This window comes from Hipposideros armiger, unplaced genomic scaffold (assembly GCF_001890085.2).
Source record: "Hipposideros armiger isolate ML-2016 unplaced genomic scaffold, ASM189008v1 scaffold_31, whole genome shotgun sequence".
Classification (NCBI taxonomy): domain Eukaryota; kingdom Metazoa; phylum Chordata; class Mammalia; order Chiroptera; family Hipposideridae; genus Hipposideros; species Hipposideros armiger.
In genome coordinates this window covers 5,289,137-5,311,742 of record NW_017731381.1, presented here as the reverse complement: position 1 = coordinate 5,311,742, position 22,606 = coordinate 5,289,137, and the positions used below count along the sequence as shown (strand labels likewise).

Genomic DNA, 22,606 nt, shown 5'->3' with positions numbered 1-22,606 from the left:
CCTGTCTCTCTGTCTCTGACCCACTTTCTTGCCCCATCTCTCTGTCACTTGTCGCTGGGCCCGCCTCCTCCCCCGCTCTCCTGTGACTTCCCCCTCCTGTGCAGCCACTTTTCTGCATCTCTTGCGCATCATCCATCTACATTAGGCTGCCCTGGCTGGGTAGCAGAAGTGGGTCGAGGCCAGCCCAGCGAGCCTATTATAAGTGATGATCGGAGAGGGAGGTGGGGGTGCAGAGAGGGGAGAGTCTGAGAAGGGGCTTGTTTCCTGTGTAATCTGAGCGCTCCCAGGGACTCGACAAGTGTTTTTTAATTTTTAATAGAAAGCATTCTGCATAGTTCTGGCAGCAGCAGGGGGCGGGACTCATTTTTTATAAATGTTTGAGAAGCTAGATGTGAGCTGAGTGTTTCCCAGGCCCAGCAGGGCAGCACAGGGAGGGAGGGGAGAGGCAGGATGATAATAATTACAAACATCTTCATAATAATGACACTTGGTCACTTTGGTTAAGGACTCTATTCTTTTCCAAAGTGCTTCCTCTCTTTCATCTCATTAAGGCGCCTCCCTCACCCAGGAAGGTAGGGAGGATAAAGCAGTATTAGCTCTATTGCACAGAAGGGGAACTGAGGCCCAATCGGGTCATACTGCTTTCCCACAGCCACACAGAGTGCCAAGGACAGGACTGAAATGAGAAGTTACGTCTTCAAGCCCTGAGCTCCACTCCTCACAGCACCACCTCCTCCCTGAGCCAACTGGGGCTTCTCCCGGGGGTTCTGGAGCCCAAGTTTGCATCTCAGTTGAAGTCCACGGATAGCAAGGGGTAAGGGACAAGACAGGAAAGAATTCTGACCTGGGAACCTGGACATGGGTTCCAATTCAAGGCATGTCAGAACCACCCAGGTAAAACAGAGATGAGGGGCGGGCAAGCCCACCTCCCCCTGATCCAAGGATCTCCTACTCATGGCCAGGAACATGGCCCCAGAGATCTTCTGACCGTACCAAGAGGAAAAAGAAATAACTCCTGCTGAGCACTGACTTCGTGCCCAGCTGCACCCTCCACTTAAATCCATCATCTCTAATCCTCATAGCATCCCTGAGAGGCAGAATGGGCCCCTCCAAATTTCAGGTGAGACAACAGGTCAAACAGGAGAAAAAACGTAACCAAGGCCCAGAGTGGAGAAGTGGTTGGATTTGAACCTAGGACTCTCTGGTGCCAAAGCCCACCCAGTCCACATGGAGGGGTGAGGGGCACCTCCTCTCAGGAGTGTCCAACTCCTCTTGCTGATTTTGCCCAAGAGGAGCACGGCTGACTTGGTGGCGTGTGTCATCCTTGCTGCTTCCTTCTGGATGTCAGTCTTAACATAGGCATCGTGAGTCCTGGAGGGTGACACGCTGGCTACATCGACCTGGGTTTGAATCTTTGCTTATCACTTACTAGTGATGTAACCTTGGGAACGTCACTGGGCCTGTCCGTGACTCAGTTTCCTCATCAGTTCAATCAGTGGTTAGGTCTAGGGCATCAGTTCTTAGCCTGGGATGCACTTCGGAATCACTGTGGGAGCATTTTAAAATACCCTTGCCTGTGCTCCACCCCAAGAGAGTCCTATTGAATTGGTGTGGGATAGGGCTCAGCATCCGTTTTATTTTATAGCCCCTAAGAGATCCTCGTGTTCCGCCAGGCTGAGAACTACTGGTTTCTGTGCTCTCCAAGGACCAGCCTTTCCATATCCAACTGTCCACATGGAGCGCTGGGCTCTTAGATGCTGTTTGTTCAAGAATCAGTTGGGCAACCCTACCTATTTCGAGATTTAGGCTCTTAACCCCATGTAGCAGCAGGGCTGGCTGGCAGCACCATGGACAGCGGGCAGCTCGTCCCTGCTTTTGGGAGTCTGGGCTGGAGCCAGCTGTTGGGGAGGGAGAATTGTAAACACAGCTCACAACTTGCCATTCCCCTCCGCTTCCCTCTCTCTCCTTTTTCTGACTCTTCCCTCTCTTACTTTCTGTCTACTTCTACTCCTTTTGACACCCCCTCCCTCTCCTTCGCCTACCTCGTACGGTAGGATATATGTGGGTTTTGACATCAGATCAACCTGCCTGTCCTATCTCCTTGGCAGGTGAATTTAGCCAGGCACTGTCCTCGGTTCTGAGCATGCAAATCCGTTTGAGTTCTCACAACAATCCTGAGAGTTCGGTAGCATTATCACCCTCATTTCACAAATAAGGAAATTAGGCCCAAAGTGTTTCATCACTTAATGTCACTCAGTCTCCATTTCCTCATCTGTAAAGTGGAAATCTTAATAGAGCTTACTTCACAGCTTTATTATGTAAATGCCACAAGATAATATACATAAAGGGCTTATAATATCTAGCACAAAGTAGTCACTCAATAAACAGAATCTATCATTATCATTGAATAATGATATATAATAATGGTTCCATTATTATTGATTATTCATTCACATTTTCACTCTTCAGTATGCATACCAGTGTCCTCACCTGTAAAATGGGAACGATGGAAGATGGTACTGGAGTCATCTCATATCCGTTCACAAGTGCCAAATACTGATTTTCAGGAGTTTTGTGAGCCTCTTGATATCACATTGGTAGCTTGAAATTGGCCATGGTGGGAGTATTTGCACCCTGGAAATCAGCAAACATTACAAAGCAGGGCGTTCCTCCCTGCCCCTCAACCCCTGGAGCCGATGGTTAAACATTTACCAGCACACCGCTGCATCACATCGTAGAGATGGCGTGAGGACTGACGGAGAGCACAGATGTGATGCTGCATTGTAAAATGCAAACTGCTGAACCTCGGGGTGGGGGGGATGACCTCAAGGTGGTGCCCCAGCAGCCACAAGCCTGGAACCCTTCTATCTGTCAATTCTGGGGAGCTGCTGACTTGTGAAGATGGTGGAAGGTGGTATGGGTCCTGGGGAACCAGTTGTGAATCACTGACCCTTCACCATCCCCACATGTAGGCATTAGAGGTAATGGCTGCAATAAAGAATCCCAGATTGGGGAAATGATTCCATCATCCCCGCGGGAGTCCCTGGGATGCAGCCAGGGAGAGAGAGAGAGAGCTCAGCCATGTCCCTGGGGAGTCACTCAGCCTGGCATTGTGCCTTACCCTGAGGATGGAGGGAACATGCAGAGGGAAGCGACAGAGAGACCCTCTCTCATAAGAGCTACAACAGCCACTGTTTATTGAGCACCCACCATGAGCCTGATGCTTTATGCATCTTCTCCCATTTCAGGATGTCTGTTAGGGAGGCATGATCGTGCCATTGTATACTGGCAGGCAGTGCCTCCTGATTCGAAAACAACAACCTGCATTTATTGACTTCTTAGCATGGGCCAGACACTATCCTCAGTGCTGAAAAATGGAAATCTATTTGAATTCTTACACCAATCCCAAGAGCTTGGTAGTACTACCACCCTGATTTCACAAATGAGAACGTTGAGGGACAAAGGGACTTGTGACATGCCCGAGGTCAAACTGCCAATAAATGGCAGAGTCATCACTGAATGTGATCCAGTACATCAGGCCACTAGGCCCACAGTCACTGTGCCTGTGCTGACTGTGGCACCCAGGACTTTGGCCTCAGAGAATCCTGGGTTCAAACCCCACCGCTTCCTCACTCTGTGCCCTCAGTCAAGCCTTTCCTGCTGTTTTATCTGTTTCCTTGCCTGTAATTTGGAGGGGCCCATTCTGCCTCTCGGAGATGCTATGCGGATTAGAAATTATGGATTTAAGTGGCTGGTGAAGCCAGGCATGTAATGGGTGCTCAATAGTTTATTCCTTTCTGTTTTCTCTATATAATGGGTGGAGGCACCTGGGATCATGCCCTGGGCCCTGACAGGAGACCCCTAGGCACCAAGCATCAAGAGGGCGGAGGCCTGCCCAAACCTCTTCCCCAGCTTCTCCTGGCAACTCTGACATGGTTGACGTGGAGCTGGAGCCACCAAAGAGAGGGGCGCATTGCAGGGCTGGTTTAGGAGGCTTGGGAGGGGAGGGGGGACATGAGAGGGAAACGAGAAATGCAAAAGAGTGAAAAATAAATACATGTGTCTGTCTGAAATGATCGAGGGCCCCAGGCTGGAGACGGGAGAGGCGGGTGGCAGGCTGGGCTTAGAATTGCTGCAGTAGCACTTCCAGAGCCTCCCTCATTAGCCAGGCAGAGAACTGGCCTCCCCCTCCCAGCATCTGCCCTGCTGGAACCAGAGAGCCCAACCCAGCCCTGGGAGAACCAGAGAACCCAGCCCCACCCAGAACCTCAGCAGGCCTGAGCCCTATTACCTCACAGGCAGGACTCCCTGAAGAGAGCATCTCCTTAAAGTGAGGTCTGAGGCTTATCCCCCTTGGGTTCTATTCTAAGGCCCCAAGACTCCCTCTTGGGTCTTTCACCTCATTCCTCCTTTCTGAAAAGGTTCAGATAGACCAGATGACTTTCCTGCTCCCCCCGCCCCCATTCGACCCCTCCCCCACCCTAACCCTCACCCCTACCCTGTTCAGCCTCACGTCCCAAGCCCTGCTTTCGTCAAATTGAACATGATGTCAAATTAGAGCCATCTCTGGGACAGGCCAAGAGAAGCTCCCAGTTTAATGAGGCAGCGTCAAAAATCAATAACTTAATTGCTGCTGTTTGATGGACTTTTATCCAATTTATACTCTCCCCAGCAGCCTACGTGCGGAATATCTGGACAGGGGACGGGGAGGGGCCATGAGGGCACCAGGGCCCACAGCCAACTACTTCCCAAAGGGAAAGCTGGCACTGCCATTCTCCTTCAGGGACCAAGGGACACTGGCCTCTGAGCCCCAATGGATTTGGTTCTTTCTGGGCTACCCCACCTACCCCCCACTTCTCCACCATGGTGGGATGGGCTGAGGGAGGTGAGGGGGTGAGGGGGTGAGGGGTGTAGGGAGGAAGGGGGCAGAATTCCTTTGAGAAATCCAGAGGGGCTGGGGAGGGTCGGAGGACCCCTATTTGGGGAATCAAGTGCCTGGTTTCCAGCCCTAGCGCTAACTCTGACTGTGATGACTTTAAACCGGTGAAAATGACCATGGCAGCCACCCACTGAGAGGCTGCTCTGAGCCCATTTTGCACTGGGGGTTTCGAATGCATTTCCTCATGAACAAGGACTAGGATTTTCCCCATTTTGCTGAAGAGGAAACAGATTCAGAGAGGCTGCCTTCAGTTGCCAGTCCTACAGCTGGGAACCATGAGAGGAGATGTGAATCCAGCTCCGACTCCATGGTCATGCTTGTACCAGCCACTAGGAAGGCCCAGAACAGGAAGCGGGTTGAGACTCGGTGTGGGGATGGCGACTGTGAGGGGACTGGCTTCAGGGACCTCCAGCCCGAGTCTCCTCTCCCAGCTTCCTTGGGGGTGGGGAGAGGTGGGGAGGACAAGCTCAGAGGCCCCAGGTGACCCCTGTGTTGCTTGGTCCCCCGGGCCCAGGCACGTCGGTGATGCAGGTGATGGCCTCGGATGCGGATGACCCCACATATGGCAGCAGCGCTCGGCTGGTGTACAGCGTGCTGGATGGAGAGCACCACTTCACGGTGGACCCCAAGACCGGTGAGGGGCGGGGCGGGGCCAAAGGGGCGGGGCCTTGGGGCGGGGCCAGAGGAGTGACGCAAGAGACCTGGTCGGAGTAGGCAAGCCAACTCTGAAGGACTTCAGAGATTTGAACGTAGCAACCCCCTTCTCCTTGGAGCTAAACTGAGGCAAGGCATGTCTGCAGCCCTTATAGGGTCGCTCATAAGTGTAATTGGGGGGGGGCGACTGGTGAAGGGCACCTTTTCAGCAGTTGTGAAAGCTCTGTTCAAATGGCAGCTGGTAAGGATCTGACGAATAGACTGTCAAGGAAGAATAGCTACTTTGCTTATTTGCCCTCCCCCCAACACCACCAAACAAAGGTGCAGCACCCCCACCCCCAACCCCCATTTCACTCCAAGTTTAGAAACTGGCTACCTCTCTGACAGGCCTTGCGAGAGTGACAGGAAGGACAGAAAGAGGAGGCTGAGGCTCTGAGAAGTGAAATGGCCCATTCGAGGTCGCACAGCCAGAACAGCTGCCAAGTCCAACTGCGGTGCTCTCACTGTCCCTGGGATAAGAGGGGACAAATGCCATCATGGGGCTCACAGTCACGTGGGGGCAGGGGGACAGGCATATGCATGGGCAATTAAGATGCAAGGTTCTTGGAGACGAAAGCAGCATCTCCAAAGGATAAGAAGGTGTTGGCCAGACGGAGATTCAAAGAAGGGCAATTCAGGCAGAGGGATGGTGCAGGCAGAGCAGAGAGGAAGCGAACAGCCTGAGGCATGAGGAGAATTGTGAGCAACTCAAGATTGGGGAAGCCCAGGTGTTGAGAGGTAATGCGGAGAGGCTGGTGGGGAGAGGGGAGGGCCTGATTGTGCAGAGTGTAGGCCAAGCCAGAGAGCAAAGGGGAAGGGAGGGCTGTTTGATGGATTTGCATTTTGGGGTTTTTGTTTGTGTGTTTGTTTTATTTGGAAGTTGGGGGGGGGGCAGGGGGGGCCGGAGGGAGCTTGAGGTGTCCAGTCTATGAGCGTAGTTATACTTGTATTTTCTTACACATAACATCATCATTTTTTTTTCTCCTTGCAAAACTAAGACATTTTAGAGAACATTCAAACATTAAAGAAATATCTATAATTTTAAAGTGCTTCCTACCATCATCCCCAGTAATTACAGCCCCAAAGGTAGTCACTGGGTGTACATATCTTACAAGATCTTGGAATCATTCACTTGAAAACTACTAAGTTATTTTTAAATAGAAAATATATTTCAAGGTTCAAAATTCAAAAAGTCCAAATGGGTGTTTAGTGGAAATTCTTTACCCCTTCCAGTCCCCCAGCCACCCAGTCTGTGTCTCCAAGGCAACCAATGTAATTTTCTTGTGTATCTTTCCAGAGCTATTCTATACATGTACAAGAAAATAGGTACATGGATTTGTTTCACTTTTTTTACCCGAATGGTAGCTATAAAACACTGTATGCACTGCTCGCCTTTTTCGCTTACCAATACATCTGAAGATTATTCCATATCAGTACATAAAGAGCTTTCTCATTCTTTTATTTAACAGCTGTTGTGGATACACAAACATTTGTTTCACCAGTCCCCTATTGATGGACACTTATGGTCTTTCCAATCTTTTGCTACAACGAACAATGCTACAGTGAATAACCTCGGACATATATCATTTTGTGCGCGTGTGAGTGTATCTGCAGGATAATTTTCGGGAAGTGAAAAGCTAGGTCAAAGAGCACGTGCATTTATTTGGAATCTGGATAGATAATGCCAGAATGTACCAGATTGCACTCCCCAGAGCCGCATAGACAGAGCCTGCTTCACCCTCCTCCTCGCCGACACTGTGGGTTCATTGATGACTTTGAAGCAGGGAAGTGACACGCTCAGGTTTTCATTTTAACAAGATCCCTCGGGCTGCTGCTGGATAGCATGGCTTGGAGGCAGAGACTGAATTCAGGGAGACCCAGGAAACTGGGGTGCCCAGCAGAGAGCCCCAAAGGACAAAAACCGAAGCCTGTGCCCCTTCTCAGCACCCAGCCAGACTCCTTAACCTGCCTCATCTAGTTAGGGGGCCAGAGGTGACGTAGGATTGGTTGTGCAGGTTAGTTGAGGGGCTAAGGAGAGAGTTTGAAGGCTGACAGCGAGATCCTGAGAAGGACAAACTTTGGGGGCCTGGATGAATGTAAGGGACTAGACTGAGGGAGGAATCTGGGGGTCCCTAACTTTGGGGCTTGGAGGGGAAAGGACACCATCTACAGAAACAGGAGGAACGTGAATGAAGAAAACTATCTAGGAGTCAAGGGATTAGTGAATGTGCCCTGCGACCTGATGCATAGCTAACTAATTCAGTTTTAACCGTATTGCTTTCACATGAGAGAAGAGGAGGAAAGAAACATCTAGAGGATCATCTGAATGATGGGCTTGGCGCTCCAAGCATGGCTGGGGCTCTGTAAGCGTTGGCTTCCCCGTGTGCGCAAGAGGGATAAGAACACCCATCTCACGGGAATGTTGGGAGGAGTCAATGGAAGAGTTCATTCATTCATTCAGCAGCTCTTGGTTGAGTGCCTCCTGTGTGCTCAGCTCTGTACTAGGCTCTAGAAATGCGGCAGCAGGCAAATCCAAAGAGCTTGCCCCCATGGAGTTTTTATTCAAGTGGAGAATACAGGAAATAGCCGTGTGAACATGCAACAGAATGTCACATGGCAACGAGTGCTAGGCAGGAACGTAAAGCAGGGTAAGGGGCAGACTTAGATGAAGACATCAGGACAGGCCTTTCTGGGGAGGTGACCTTGGGGCAGAGAATTGAATGACGTGAGGGGGGAAGCCAGTGAGTGTGTGACGCGCTCAGTACAATACTTGGTACATTCACGGAAACCAAGAGGATGAAGATGGTGATGGTGAAGAAGCCTGAGGAGGTGGGGCCCTTAGAGGTGATCAGCTTTCGGGGGGCAGGGGGAGAAAGAGACAAGACATAGAAATAAGGGAAGGGCTGAGGCTAGTCTGGGAGGTGGCAGGGGTGGGCAAGTGAAGGTTCAGACTCCAGGAGAGGCAGGAGGGCCGCCAGGTTCTAAGGAAGAGCACCCCGCACTGCAGAGGGCCAGGAAGACAGGGCAAGTGGGGGGCCGTGGCGCCTGGGAGGGCAGGAACAGTTCGTTCCCAAGAAGCCAGAAAGTGGGCACCACGCAAGGCAGGTGAAGGTATCAATGGGGTCCTTGTTCTAGGGTCCCTCTACTTTCTCAGCCTGAAAAGGTTCTTTGTTGACATTTCCCAGGAAGGGCCATATTTTTCCTCCCGTTGCCTTCAGCCCCACTGCAGGAGCCGCCCCGGTGCCTTTCCCAGCCCCAGCTCTATTTCCCCAGCCAGGAATATTCCACTGATGCGGGTCTATATTTAGCAGCTGCTGCGAGGTACAGTCTGTTCTTGCTGTGCAGATAGCAGGGAGCAGAGCCGGAACGGGGCCTGAGAGGAAGGTGTGAGGGAAGGGAGGAGGCGGGGTGCCCAGTGCCAGAGGAGGAATTAATGTGTATGTTTTAAAGGCCAGGCCTGCCAGCAACCCCCCCCCATGGGGGCGACAGAGATGGCATTCGTGGGCTAATGAGGTATCACTCGGGCTCCAGGACCCCTTCTGCAGCATTGGGAGGGGACAGTGGGGGTGACAAGGACAACAGCTGGAACTGGGGGTGATGGGTGAGGACAAGGCTGCGGGGAGCCATGGCCAGGTTCTAATTACCAGCCCTACCCACCACCACCAGGACAAGAATAGAAACACTCACGCAGAGACTTCAAGGTATCCGCTGAAATTCTCACCTGGGCGGCCAGAGATGTCCGTTTTCCTGGAAGGGGATGAAACTAACCTTTGTTGAGCACCTTCTAAGTGCCAGATCCCCGCTCAGGATGTTGAACTAGACCTGGTTTCTGCCCTCATGGGGCCTTTGTTCCAGTGGAGCAGCCAGAAACAAATAGAAACTACAGGCTGTGCAGGGCAGGACAGAGGGTCCGTGGGAGTAGGTCAGGCAGTCAAAATGTTTCTTGAATACCTACTATGTGCCAGACCCTATAGAGACGGTGATGAACAAGGCCAGTGGATCTCTGCCCTTGTGGGACTTATTTATGGGGTACCCAACCCAGGACTTGAGGAGGGGGATCAGTGAGGCATCTCCAAAATGTGAGACCTGTTGCTGGAACCTTCATCTCATTTCATCCTCTCAACAGCTCTATCAACTGGGTATCCCTGTTTTGTAAACTAGGAAACTGAGGCTCAGAGAGACTCAAGAACTTGCCCAGGATAGATATCATGTAAAAGGTGGAAAGAAGTCTTGAGCCATATCTGACTCCCAAGTCCCTGTTTTGCACTGCCTCACATCTGACTCTGTAGCCCCTCACATAGTAGGCCTGCAGTAAGGGATTAATAAATGAGCGAATGAATGAATGTGCAGAGCCAGAAAGTTTCAAGAACAACTCCATGGGCTGATTTGGGACTGTTACCCCAGGCCCCCCAGGGGTGCATCGGCCTGAGGATGCTTCTCCCGGCATCGGAAGGCAGCGTAGGGCGTGGAATGTGGTAAATAGCAAACGATGCTGTCAATCCCTGCCATCCCTAAACAGTCCTCTTAGAAAAGTGACTTGGGCATTCCTCCAACCCCTTGAACTAGGCCTGTGACTGCTTTGACCAATCGAATGTAGCAGAGGTGACATTCTCTAAATTCCCACGTTAGGCCTTAAGAGACCTTGACGCTTTCCGTCTCACTCCTGGAACGTGGTCCTGAGACCGCCGTATAAGGAAGCCTGCCCAACCTGCTGCAGGACGAGGGAAGTCCAGCCAGGGTGAACTGCCAGGCATGTACAAGAGGTCACCTTGGACCTTCCAGCCAGCTGACCCTCCAGTGAAATGCAGCTGCATGAATGCACCCAAGAGAGGAATGAGCCCGAACTCAATTTCTCTATTAGTGATCGTATAACTCACTGCCCCCAACATGGTGGCTTAAAACAGCCAAAATTTATGACTTGTCACAATTCTGTTGGTTTGTTGGGGTCACTCACATGGCAATAGTCAGCTGGCAGGTCAACAAGGACAGCTGGCATGACTGGGCCTCTCCCTCCAGGCCTTTCATCCTGGGCTTCTTTGCAGCATGGCGGTCTCAGGGTTCCAAGAAGACAGGCCCCAGCACACATGGGCTTATCAGGCCTCTGCTTTTGTCACTTGCTGATGTCCCATTGGCCAAAGCAAGCCTCATGGCCAAGGCCAGCATCAGTGTGGGAGGGGACAACCTCCCACATGGATTCCCAGAGGTATGGTTCATTGGGAGTTGTTACCATAGCAACCTATCACTGAGTGCAACCCTGGGGCAGGGTCTAGAGGCACCATGGCCTCTGGGTAACCACCTCCTAGTCACCCAGAGATGGCACCTGATCACACGCTCTTTACAAGGCTTCATGACCAGCTTCGCAGAGAGAAAAGTTCAGTGTCCCCAGTTCCTCTAGAGCTGGAAATGGCAGGGCCAGCAAGGAGGCCAGCCACGTGGGCGTGGCTCCTACCCCACAGGGATGGACCTCAGCCAGACCCCTGCTCCAAGCCCCGCTCAGAGCTGGGGTGCTGAGCTGTTGGTACACAAGCTCATAGAGGCACAGCGGCCCCAAACCCCATCACCGACCTCTGCGTTCAGTGAGATCCTAGACATAAAGTGACATGCACAAAGCTTAGCACAGAGTAAGTGCTCCACTGGTCGGCTCTCCTCCCTGCCTTTCCTTCCGCCCTGTTCACTCAGGGCCTCCCAGCCTCTGGCCTGGTGGCCACCCCACTGTCAGCCTGCCTGTCTTCCCTCTCCGTGCCTCCCTGCCCTCACATTTCCTCACCCCTTCCTGTCCCCCTGCCTCTCTGCTATCTGTGGGGAAGTCCAGTTTGTTACTTCTCTCTTGGTCTCCGTCTCTCTCCATGGATCTCTCTCTTGCTGTCTCCTCCTGGGTGTGTTTTTCTCTCTGGCTTTGCTGCTCCCCTCTTTCCTTCTCTAGAGGTCTCCCTCCCTCTCCATCTCGCTCACCTCCCCTTCTTTCTCTACCTCTGTCTCCATGTGCATGTCTCTCTCCCTACGCCTCTTGCCCCGCAACTCTCACTAGGTTTTTGTCTATCTCCTTCCCCAGGTCCCTTTTCTTCTCTCTTCTTTCCTCCCTGTTGCCTTCATCCTTATCCTCTCCTCTTTCTTCCCCTTCTCCTCTTTCCCTCCTTCCAAGGGGCAGAGGGCACAACAGGCCCACCTTCCCAGTACAGCCCCTGCTACGCAGGGCTGCAGCACCTAACAGACCAGCTACAAAGACTCAGCTAACAGACCCTGGGCCCTGCCCCATCCCCAGAAGGGTGCCCCCCTCACAAAACCAGTGTCGAGGTGCAGCATGGGGGTAGGTCAAGGGGAGCCTGCTGCGTGATTGCAAAAATGGCTTGGTTAGAACTGAGAAGAGCTAGGAGGATATTCCCAAAGCTGAGACAGGACCACATACGTGGCATCCCCCTGTCAAAGGCCCTTGTACTTGGTGATGGGTGAGGCCGGGGACAAAGGCGGGCTGGGCAGGGCAGTTCAAAGCATAGACTCTGGCCCCAGAGTGGCTGCTTGAATCCTGGCTGTGTGCTTTCTACATGTGACCTTGGGCCTCTCTGTACCTCCGTCTCCCCATCTGTAAAATGGGGATAATCACAGCACTTTCCTTATAAGGTGCTGAGAGGATTAAATGAGGCAGTTCACTTCAGGTGCTTAGAACAGTGCCAGGCACAGAGCGAATGCACATCAATGTTAGTGACTGTCGTTACTGTCACTTGCAGTTCTCATGAGATGAAATTCCACACCAGTGGTTCTAAACTGATTTTGCCACCAAGGCCACTTGGCAATGTCTGAAGACATTTTTGAAACTGGGGTTGATGGGGAGGGTGCTGATACTGGCATCTAGTGGGTAGAATTATCCTGCCAAAACATCCATAGCGCTGAGGTTGAGAAACCCTGTTCTTTTAGTGAGGTCTTGTGGTTGTCCCACTTTACAGATGAGGAAACTGAGGTCAAAAAGGTGAAGGGATTTGCTCAAGTCACCTGGCCAAAAAAAAAAAAAAGGCAGATCTGGGATTGGTCCCAAGCTCATCTGCTTCCAAGACTCCCCTCTCCTTGGGGAGACCAGTTCTGGCAGAGGAGGGGTCAGGAGGGGGCCTGTTGAGGAGTCTCGAAGGCCACTGATAGTCTGTGCGACCCTCGATTAGATACAGTACACATGCCATTTCTCCATGAGGTTCCACAAAAGCAAGGCCACCAACTAGGTGCCCCCCCAGCTCCCCTAGCTACATGTACAAATACACACACACACACACACACACACACACACACACACATATACACACACACACACACTGCAGCCCCTTCTCCCATTCCCTTGCCTTTATTGGAGTCTGAAGGCTGCTTGGGGACATCAGGACTCAGAAACTGGGTTTTATGGGACACATCATGGGGCTGCTGGTGCATGACTCCACCTGGCACTCGGGCTTTGGGCACCACCTGTCACCACCTGGTGCTCGGCAGGTTGGAGTGCGTCGTGGGGGAGGCTCTGAATGCCTCATCAACTCCCCACTCCACCCTTGTCTCCCACTGGCAAGAAGACAAGAAATACAGCCTTCGCCTCAGCAGAATTCATCTTGCAGTCACCCCATTCCTGCCGCCCCTCCACCCCCACGTCCATTAACAGCTTGAAGGATTGTCTGTTCAGCCATTAGCTCGGGCCTGGACAGGGAATCTGCTGCCAAGCTGGGGGCCAGGGGCTGGGGCTCCGAAGGCCAGGGGATGACGTAATCATGGAGGGATGTGTGTGAGAATGAGTGTGTGTTAGTGGGCACGGGCGTATGTGACCGCGTATGTGTGCTTATGTATGCAGTACATAAGTGTGTGAGACATCCCTAGCGTGTGTGTAGAGGTGAGCGTGACTCCATCCTGAGGGTACCTGAGTGTGGGGGAGGAGTCCAGTTCACTTTGTTAAACACTCACCAAGCTGCTGCTCCATGTCTGGCTCTGGGCCAAGTGCCACCGACAGATGATCAGGCACAGGCCAGGTTCACGCTGGGAATATCAGGGTTCACCCTCACATGGGGAAACTGAGGCCCCCAAAGTGGGATGGGTTGCCCAGGGGGTCACACAGTGGCAGGCTCTAGTCTCTGTGCCTCCTTTTAGGAAACCAAATAGTCCATTCTGTTGCTTTTGTGCCGTGTGTGTGTGTGTGTGTGTGAGCTTGCACGTATGTGTGAAAATGTGTGTTTCAAGGTATTATGTGTGAGGGTGTATGAGAGTGTGTTCAACAGTAGTAGTGTGTTAGCATGTCTGTGTAGAAATGGTTGTGAATGTGTATGTGTACCAGTGTGTGGGAGTGTCTTTGAAAGTGTGTGTGAATCTGATGGTTGTGTGTATGTGTGAGAGTATTGTGTGTGAGTGTATGTGTGTGTGAGCGTGTGAAGTATTGCATGTGTGTGAGTGTACGGGCACCTCTGTATGAGCACGTGTGTGAGCGTGTGTGTGATAGCCGCTGAGCCTGCACCTGTGCTGCAGCCATGTCCATGTTTTCTGTGCTCCCCTCTGAACTTGAATGAGCCGGCCTCTGCCTGTGCAGGGGTCTTCCTATCAGCTGGCCGCTGGTGGGGACATCCCGGGCCTTACCCTCCCTCACCCACAGGCGTGATCCGGACAGCTGTGCCTGACCTCGACCGCGAGAGCCAGGAGCGCTACGAGGTGGTGATCCAGGCCACGGACATGGCGGGCCAGCTGGGAGGCCTCTCAGGCTCCACGACCGTCACCATCGTGGTCACTGATGTCAATGACAACCCTCCCCGTTTCCCACAGAGTGAGTGAAGCCTTCCCAGAGGGAGGAGACCACATCTGTGTGTCTGTCAGCCCATCCAAGCCACCCACTGACCCTCCAGCACCCCTCCCATTGGGCTTCCATGGGGGCGGGGGGCACTGTGGGTATCTGTCCATCCTTCCAAGCCATCCACTGACCCCAAGTCCACTTTTGGCTTCCCACCAAAAGGGGGACTCCCATCTTGTTTGTCTGTCTACCCACCTGAGTCAGCCACTCACCCCAGCCCCCCTCCAATCATGCTTCTCGCAGGGAAGGACCCTAAAGTTCTCAGATTTTCCATACACCCTGGTCATATGGCTACCTTCCCACCCCTCACCTTGCTTCCTGCCAACAGTGAGCCCCCACCTGTCCACCCACCTGAACCCCTCATGGCCCTTGTACACACCCCTATCCTGCTTATTGCAGGTGATCTGCCACGACCCAAGCTTGCAGCTGGCGGGGGGGCAGGGACGGGGCGGGAGATGGACAGAGGCTGCAGCCACACCCAGGCCAGGGACACCATAGTGGTGCCTGGAGAAGCTGAGGTTTGGAGTGACGGGTCTTTCCCTCCTCCTCTGAACCCTGAGGGCAGGACCCTGTGCCTCTGAATTATGAGGTCTTTCCACTCTCTGCCTCTCCTGGCACAGCAGGGGGTGGGGGCTCTCTGGCCCAGTGCCCCACCTCTCCATCAGCCCAGACAGCCCCTCTATCCCAGACTCGGGCCGAGAGCTGTGCCTAGGAAGCCACCAAGGCTGGCAGAGACTAAATGCCGCGGGGAGCTGGGCTGATTCCTATCAGGCGAGTCATTACTCAAGGTCTGCTGCTCTCACATTAGGCCCCGCCACAGGGGACTGACCCCCGTGAGATAAGGGAATCCAATCCTTGAGCTGAGAACGCAGCAGCAGCAGTGTCATCACAGCCTAGCCTCACCCAGACACGGAGCGGGGATGGGCAGAGCCTGCCAGCCACTCCACGTCACCAGGAACCTGGCACAGAAGCCAGCCCACCACTTGCTTCCCCCAGCCCCCCGCCCCCCACCACACACACACACACACACACACACACACACACACACACACACTATGAGGAAGCTTCAAAGCACTGGGTAGAAGGGTGGGGGCCACCCAATCTTCTACCCAATTGTGCCAGCTCTGAGCTGGAAGGGGTGAGACAAAGAAGAGAAAAGGTGCCAGGGTCCCAGGAAGACTCTTGTTTACTCCTTCATTTATTTAGTCCTTATTTATTTTTAGCATTTCTTTATTGTGAAATATAGCACACAAACAAAAGGGCATAAAATAGCAATATCAATGTAAAGGGAACTCCTGTAACCAACAAGCAGGACCCCAGAAAACCCCACAGGCCCTTTCCTGACCCTAACTTCTTCCCCACCCCTTCCTCCAGAATTAACCAGAATCTGCTCTTGTCATCACCTCCTCGCTTTTCCTTAGAGCCGACTCACCTGTGTGCGTGTCACCTAACACTGGCGTTCCATTTCTCCTGCTTTTAGCTTTATATAAATGGAATCATACAATACAAAATAGTTGTATCGTGCTTTTTTGTCTCTCAAAATTATGTTTGTGAAATCATATGTTGTTTGTCGCTAGACTTCATTCCTTTTCATCACTGTATGTTTTATCTCGTCTACTGTTGATGGACATGTGGGGTGCTTCCAGTTTGAGGCTGTTGTGGAGGATACTGCTTGGACTGTGTTTGCACATCTCCTTGTGCCGTTTTGCACACGTTTCTCTAGTGCATATACAGAGGAGCGGAATAGCTGGCTCACAGGACACACTCATCGTCAACTTTACCAAATAAAGCCAAACTGTCTTTCACCAAGAAGAAATGTATGTGTCCATTGTACCACATCCTCGCCAACACTTGGTATTGTCAGACTCTTTCATTTGTGTTCATCGGGTGGGAGTACACCGGTAACTCATGCTGTTTTTCATTTCTTTGCTCACTAGTCACTCACACATTTCTTTTATGTGACAGTCTGGTGTTCTGCCAGGCACTGAGAATGCCTGATGAATAAGAGATGTGGTCCCTGCCTTCCAGAAGCTCATACCCGAGAGAAAGAGAGGAGGGTAGGGGGTGGGAGGGGGAGAGAGAAGCGAGAGAGACAGAATAAACAGAAAACGATATGAAACGCAGTAATCCTTACCATGAGATACGCCTGGGGGCCCTGGGCACACAGGAGCAGAACCTGGAGTGTCTGGGAAGGCTCCCTGGAGGAGGTAATATTCTGTGAGACTAAAAGAGGCATGGTAATTGGGGAGGCCAAGGCAGGGAGGAGAATAAAGAGAGGGGATGTCCGGAGGTGAGACCCAGCAAGTCATATTTAAGGAATTACAAGAACTTCAGCCTGGCTGACACTAGAGTTAGGGTAGGGAAGTGGGGGCATGAGGCTGTGGAAGTCAGCAGGGGCCAGGCAGCCAGTATCTTTTGGGTCCCACCAGGGGGCTTGTATAACTCCATCAGAAAGGCAGTGAGGAACTATGGAAAGGATTAAAGCGGGGAAGCGGCATGATCACCTTGTGTTTTAGAAACAGCCCCCCCTAGCTACTCTGGGAAGAATATCCACAAAAGGGGTACCCAGGCCTGTGTGGGGAACCCCAGAGATAATCCCCACCCCCACAGACACTGCTTCATCTTCACGAGCCCATCATTTAGGAGATCACCCTCCCCTCATCCTTGGCTCTGAGAGGCGAGCAGAATGCTCTTCACGTTCCAGCTGACCTCATTGCTTCTGGTTTACCATCTGCTTCGCCCTTCTAGCCACAACGGTCACCTCGCCATTCTTCAAACATGCCAGGCATCACACCCACCTCAGGGCCTTTGCACCTGCTGTTCCCTCTGTCTGGACTTCTCTCTCCCAAATAGCTGCATGGCTCCCTCCCTCACCTCCCTCGGTCTTTTGCAAAAATGCCATCTTCTCAGCAAGGCCTTTCTCAATCGCCCTATTTAAAACTCCACTCACCCCCTTCCCCATTCCCTTCCCCTGCTTTATTTAGCTTTCTCCAAAGTATGCGTCACCATTTGCCATACTGTACGTCTTACTGATGTCATCGTTCAATGCCTTTCTCTTTCCACTAAGAGGAAAGCACTGTGAGGACTGGGGTTTTGATCTGTTTTGCTTATCCCTGTAACCCCAGTGCCTAGAACCGCCTCTGGGACATCATAGCTGCTCAATAAATAGGCGGGTATGCAGGAATCGATGTCAGGAACGTTGTTGACGGCAACAGAAAAATCCGCCTGAAGCCCCACCATTTTAATACAGTTTGTTCCATGTGTTGAGTAGCTACCATGTGATAGGCGCTGTACTAAGCATTTTACAGGCGTCATCATCCAAGTTAATCCTGGTAACAGTGCTGTTAGGAAGGCACTGTGATTGTTCCCATTCTACAGATGAAGGACCCAAACTCAGGATTACACAGCCAGGACTGACGGCAGAGCCTTCGCCGCTATGCTCCTCTGTCCTCACTGGACGGATGGGGAATCTGAGGCCCAAAGAACCCAGACACCTTCTCAAATCAATCAGGGTCAGCGTTAGGACCCTCCCCTTCGCACTGCCGCCCACATTTCTGCAGAAGATACACCTGTCCCAGCACCACCCTGCCCAAGCTGGGAGCCCTTTGCAGACACTGCCCTCTCTCCATGGAGCCCATCTGGTTCCCCCCTCCCCTAGAACTGGTGGAGTCTGTACCCCCTCTCCTTTTCCCTAGAACTGGTGGAAGTTGGGGTATGGGCTGCCCCCATCCCTGCTCACAGCCGTATCCCCTACAGAGATGTACCAGTTCAGCATACAGGAGTCGGCCCCCATTGGCACGGCAGTGGGACGAGTGAAGGCTGAGGACTCAGACGTGGGCGAGAACACGGACATGACTTACCACCTCAAGGAGGAGAGCGGCAGTGGCGGCCATGTGTTCAAGGTCACCACGGACAGCGACACTCAGGAGGCCATCATCGTAGTGCAGAAGGTGCGGCTGCCCCAAGATGGATGGGGGGAGGTAGGCCCCAGGGGATGGAGTCAGGGAGGCCTCTGAGCAGCCAAAGACCCCTCACCCCCCTCCACTCCAGGGGTTAGTTCTCTCTAGAAACCCAGGACCAACCTGAGAAAATGCTTATGGTTTCATTCCTTTTTACACATGAGAAAATGTGGCACAGTGAGGCTGGGGGACTTGTCCAAGGTTGCACAGCTAGTTGTCAGAGCCAGGATTCTATCCAGATTTGAATCAGTGCTTTTAATCGCTACAATGTGCTACTTCAAGTCCATACCACAGCCTTCACCCACATCATTTTTTTTTTCATCTTCACCTTTCTCTCTGAAGGAGACATCGTTATGCCCATTTTTACAAGTGAGAAAACAGGCTCAGAAAGGTAAAGGGGATGGAGATCAAATAAAGAAGCAAAAATCCGGGGCCGGCCGAGTGGCTCAGTTGGTTAAGAGCTTGCTCAAAGGTTTGAGCTCTGAGCAACAGCGGTTCAAGTCCAGCCCGAGCTGAGCTGCCGCTGAACTGCCAACAGGTGGCAGGATGGCTCAGCTAAAAAAAAAAAAAAAAAAAAAAAAGAAGCAAAAATCCATCTTCTAGGACTTGGTCATGGGCTTGGCCACTCAGGGCAGTGCAGGCCTTTGAGACTGCCCACTCCAATCCTGCTCTCCCACCGGAGGTCTAAATCCCTTGCACTACCCCTCGGATGGCTGTAGGTCTTTGGACACCTCCAGGGATGGGATGCTCACTCCCTGTCATTGTCCCGCTCTTCCTCCTCCCAGTCAGTCAGAACCTGTCTCCCTAAACCTGCCCCTATCAGCCTGGGCTCTGCCTTCTGGGACCCACAGAAACATCTGCCCCTGATGACCCTTCACTCAGTCAGCACGTTAGGACTCACTCTCTACCTGGCCTTGAGGGTATGAGGAGAGAGAAAACCCCACTTTCTTCAACTCCTTCCCAGAGGATAATAATACGACAGCTGATGCTGATAATAGTGTTTACAGTGTGCCAGGTGCCCTTGAACTGCTTTCCATTTATTAACTCATTCCATCCCCACAACAACCCTCGGAGGTACTGTGACGGCCTATTTCATAGGCCCTGAGAAGTTCAGTGATTTGCATCCAAGGTCATGCATCTTGCAGAGCAGAGTAGGGACATGGGCCCAGGCAGCCTGGCTCCAGAATCCACCCTTTTAGGCATTATGTGGTTTTCAGTCTTCTGTTCTCCATTTGTCCTCACTGGAAGATGAGCCCATTTTACAGATGGGGAATTGGAGGGCCAGAGGGGTGCAGCATCACAGAGCAGCATCACAGAGCTGTCTCCATGCCCAGCCTTGGGACACCAGCACAGCACTTGCTGTCACCCCCAGTGCTGCCCCTCTCCTCCCTCTCCTGCTGGGGACAGGGGGGAGGGGGGAGCCCTCTTGCTGGCTCCAGCACTGGCGTCTGAGGTGTCTCTGTGGAGCCAGCACTGGCTCAGGGAGCACAGCCCCGCCTGATTGATGACCTGGGTCCACAGCCCATCTCTCACTCCCAGGCCAGGCCACCGCCTGCCTCCTTGCATTCTGATTTCCCAGGCAACAGGACAGAGGAAGGACGTGGCCCTTTTTTTGCTGCTGGAGAAGATGGGGGTGGGAGGGTCTGAGAGGAAGGGAAGGTCCCTACACACAGGGCAGGTCTCTAGGAAGATCAGCCTTGCCTTCAGATAGCTCCCCTACCACACCACTGAGGCTCCTGCAACCCCACCATTGCCATTCCTCTGGGCTATATATAAAGCATTGTCCTTAGAAAGCCATAGCCAACACACAGCCGTCAATCTCCTTGTCAGAGGGTCACCCCTTAGCACTCCCTGATGGGAAGCAAGGCTCAGCATGGGTTTAGCCAGATCCCCAGGAAAGTTCTAAGGCAGCCTGGCTTATCAGGCTCAACGAGCATTAGCTGTGGCCGCCCATGTTGCACATAATCCTCCCAACGGAGGCCCAGAGAGGCTAAATAGATTGCCCAAGGACGCACAGCTGGCCAGCAGCAGAGCCAGCGCCCTTTCCTCTTGTGAGGTTAAGGGCCAGGGCTGGGGAGCCACACTGACTTGGGTTTGAATCCCGCATCTGCAAAGTGACCTTGGGCAAGTCACAGAGCCTTCTGGACCTCAATTTCCTCTTGTGTAAAATGAGATAATACTACAAGTCTCTTGAGGGTGTTGAAAATAGGTTTATATATTTAAAGCACTGGCACAGAGTCAGTGCTTTGTGAATTAATAAATTAATGAAATGCCCCCAGCATAACTGTGCCGGGTGGCGAAAGTCAGGATGTCAGTACGGCTAAGCCCTGAGTGGCTCTATGTGCCTAGGTAAGACTGTCCCGCTGAAGGCCTGGCTTTCTCCACCTGTAACCAGAGAGGGCTGGTCTGAGGCTCTTCCCTGTGCCCCTGCTGAGTCTACCTGTGGGCTTGGGCCAGCCCCGCCCTGCCTCCCTGACTTGGGATCTGTCAGTATCCCAGCCGACCCCATTCACCGGCCCTCTGCTCCCTCCCCAGAGCCTGGACTTCGAGTCCCAGCCAGTGCACACCGTGGTCCTGGAGGCTCTCAACAAGTTCGTGGACCCCCGCTTCGCTGACCTGGGCACGTTCCGCGACCAGGCGATCGTGCGCGTGGCCGTGACCGACGTGGATGAGCCCCCCGAGTTCCGGCCGCCCTCTGGCCTCCTGGAGGTGCAGGAGGACGCGCAGGTGGGCTCCCTGGTCGGCGTGGTGACGGCGCGGGACCCCGACGCCGCCAACCGGCCCGTCCGGTGAGACCCCCGCCCGGGGCCGACGCCTGCTGCCTGCTATCCCGCACGGTCCTGCGCACAGACTGCAGGCAGAGGGGGAGGGAGGCCTGGCGGCGCAGAGGAAAGGAGAAGACAGTGTGGGGGGAGGGGGAGAGAGATGGTCACAGGACACAGCTGGAGTTCTGAGACAAAGGAAACAGATGTGAGAACAGTCACGGAGAGACAGGGGGCCCAGGACAAGGCGGGAGAACCAAGTGTGACCGACACAGCACAGTGAACCAAGCTCAGCCTGGGTCCTCCTCTCTCTGTCCACACTCGCTTTCTGGTGCTCTCAGCTAGTCCATCCATATGCCTGTGACCCCAGTTCCACTGGCTTGCCTCACCTCTGGCTCTTAACACCTCCCCTGGATCGCCTCAAACTCATCATGTTCAGAAATGAGCTTCTGGTCATGCCACCAAACCAAACCAAACAAAACAAAAAAACATTCCACAACATCCTTCCAGTTGTTTTGGGAGATATCCTCAACTCCTGTCTGTCTCTCACCTCCCTCCAAGCCATCAGCAAATCCTGTCATCTCCATTTTAAAACTATATCCAGAAGCTGACCCCTTCTCACCCCTCCACTGCTACCCCCTGGGCCAGGCCACCTCTTTCTCCTGCCTGGGTTATCGCAGTTCCCTGCTCGCTGGTCTCCCTGCTTGGGTCCTTGCCCCTCTTTAATCTGAAATCGGCACAAGAGCCAGCCGAGCCTGCCCAAATATAAATCAGAGCATGGCTCTGCTCTGCTCTGCTCAAATCCCCCCAAGGGCACCTCTCTGGCTCAGAATGAAAGACCAAGCCCTCCCAATGAACCCCCAGACCCTGGGTGATGTGGCGTCACTGAAACCTCTCAGACCTCACCCCCTACTACCTCCTTCCCCTGGTTCACTCGGCTCAGTCACGCTGACCTTGCAGCTCCACAAATGCACCAAGCTCATCTCTACCTCGGGGCCTTTACAAGTACTGATCCCTCTGCCTAGAATGTTCTCCCCTTGGTATGACCACAATTTGTCCTCTCACTTCCTCCCCTCACCACTTGTTCTAAAGGGTCCACCCCACCCCAACTCTTCGTATCCGCTTCCTCATTTTCCTTGGTCCCCGTTAGCCTTCATCGCGACGTAACATGCTACCTCATTCCTAATCACTGTGTCTCTCCTATGAAAAGATAAGCTCCGTGAGGGTAAGGATTTATGTCTGTGTGTTCACGACTGTACCTTCAGGGCCTGGCCCCAATGCCCACCACTCAGTGGACGCACACTGACTGTGTGATGAGTGAATAAAATGTAAAAACAGAACAACTGGGAAAAGAGAGAGAGAGAGAGAGAGAGAGAGAGAGAGAGAGAAAGAGAGAGAGAGAGAGAGAGAGAAGAGACTCACGGAGGTGTGGAGAGACCAACACTGAGAGGGAGAG

General features: G+C 52.8%; 1 protein-coding gene across 7 annotated transcripts in view; it reads left to right on the top strand.

The window, feature by feature from the left end:
- The window catches only part of CDH22 (cadherin 22), a 128,478-nt gene that overhangs the window by 76,334 nt on the left and 29,538 nt on the right, over nt 1-22,606 (top strand). For 5 of the 7 annotated variants that reach the window (XM_019637081.1, XM_019637082.1, XM_019637083.1 and 2 more), the window contains 4 exons: nt 5,454-5,573; nt 14,238-14,405; nt 18,171-18,379; nt 20,924-21,177. In XM_019637081.1, the coding sequence (XP_019492626.1) occupies nt 5,454-5,573; nt 14,238-14,405; nt 18,171-18,379; nt 20,924-21,177 (751 nt within the window). The remainder of the gene's footprint in view (nt 1-5,453; nt 5,574-14,237; nt 14,406-18,170; nt 18,380-20,923; nt 21,178-22,606) is intronic. The other 2 variants (XM_019637084.1, XM_019637085.1) reach the window with 2 other exon arrangements.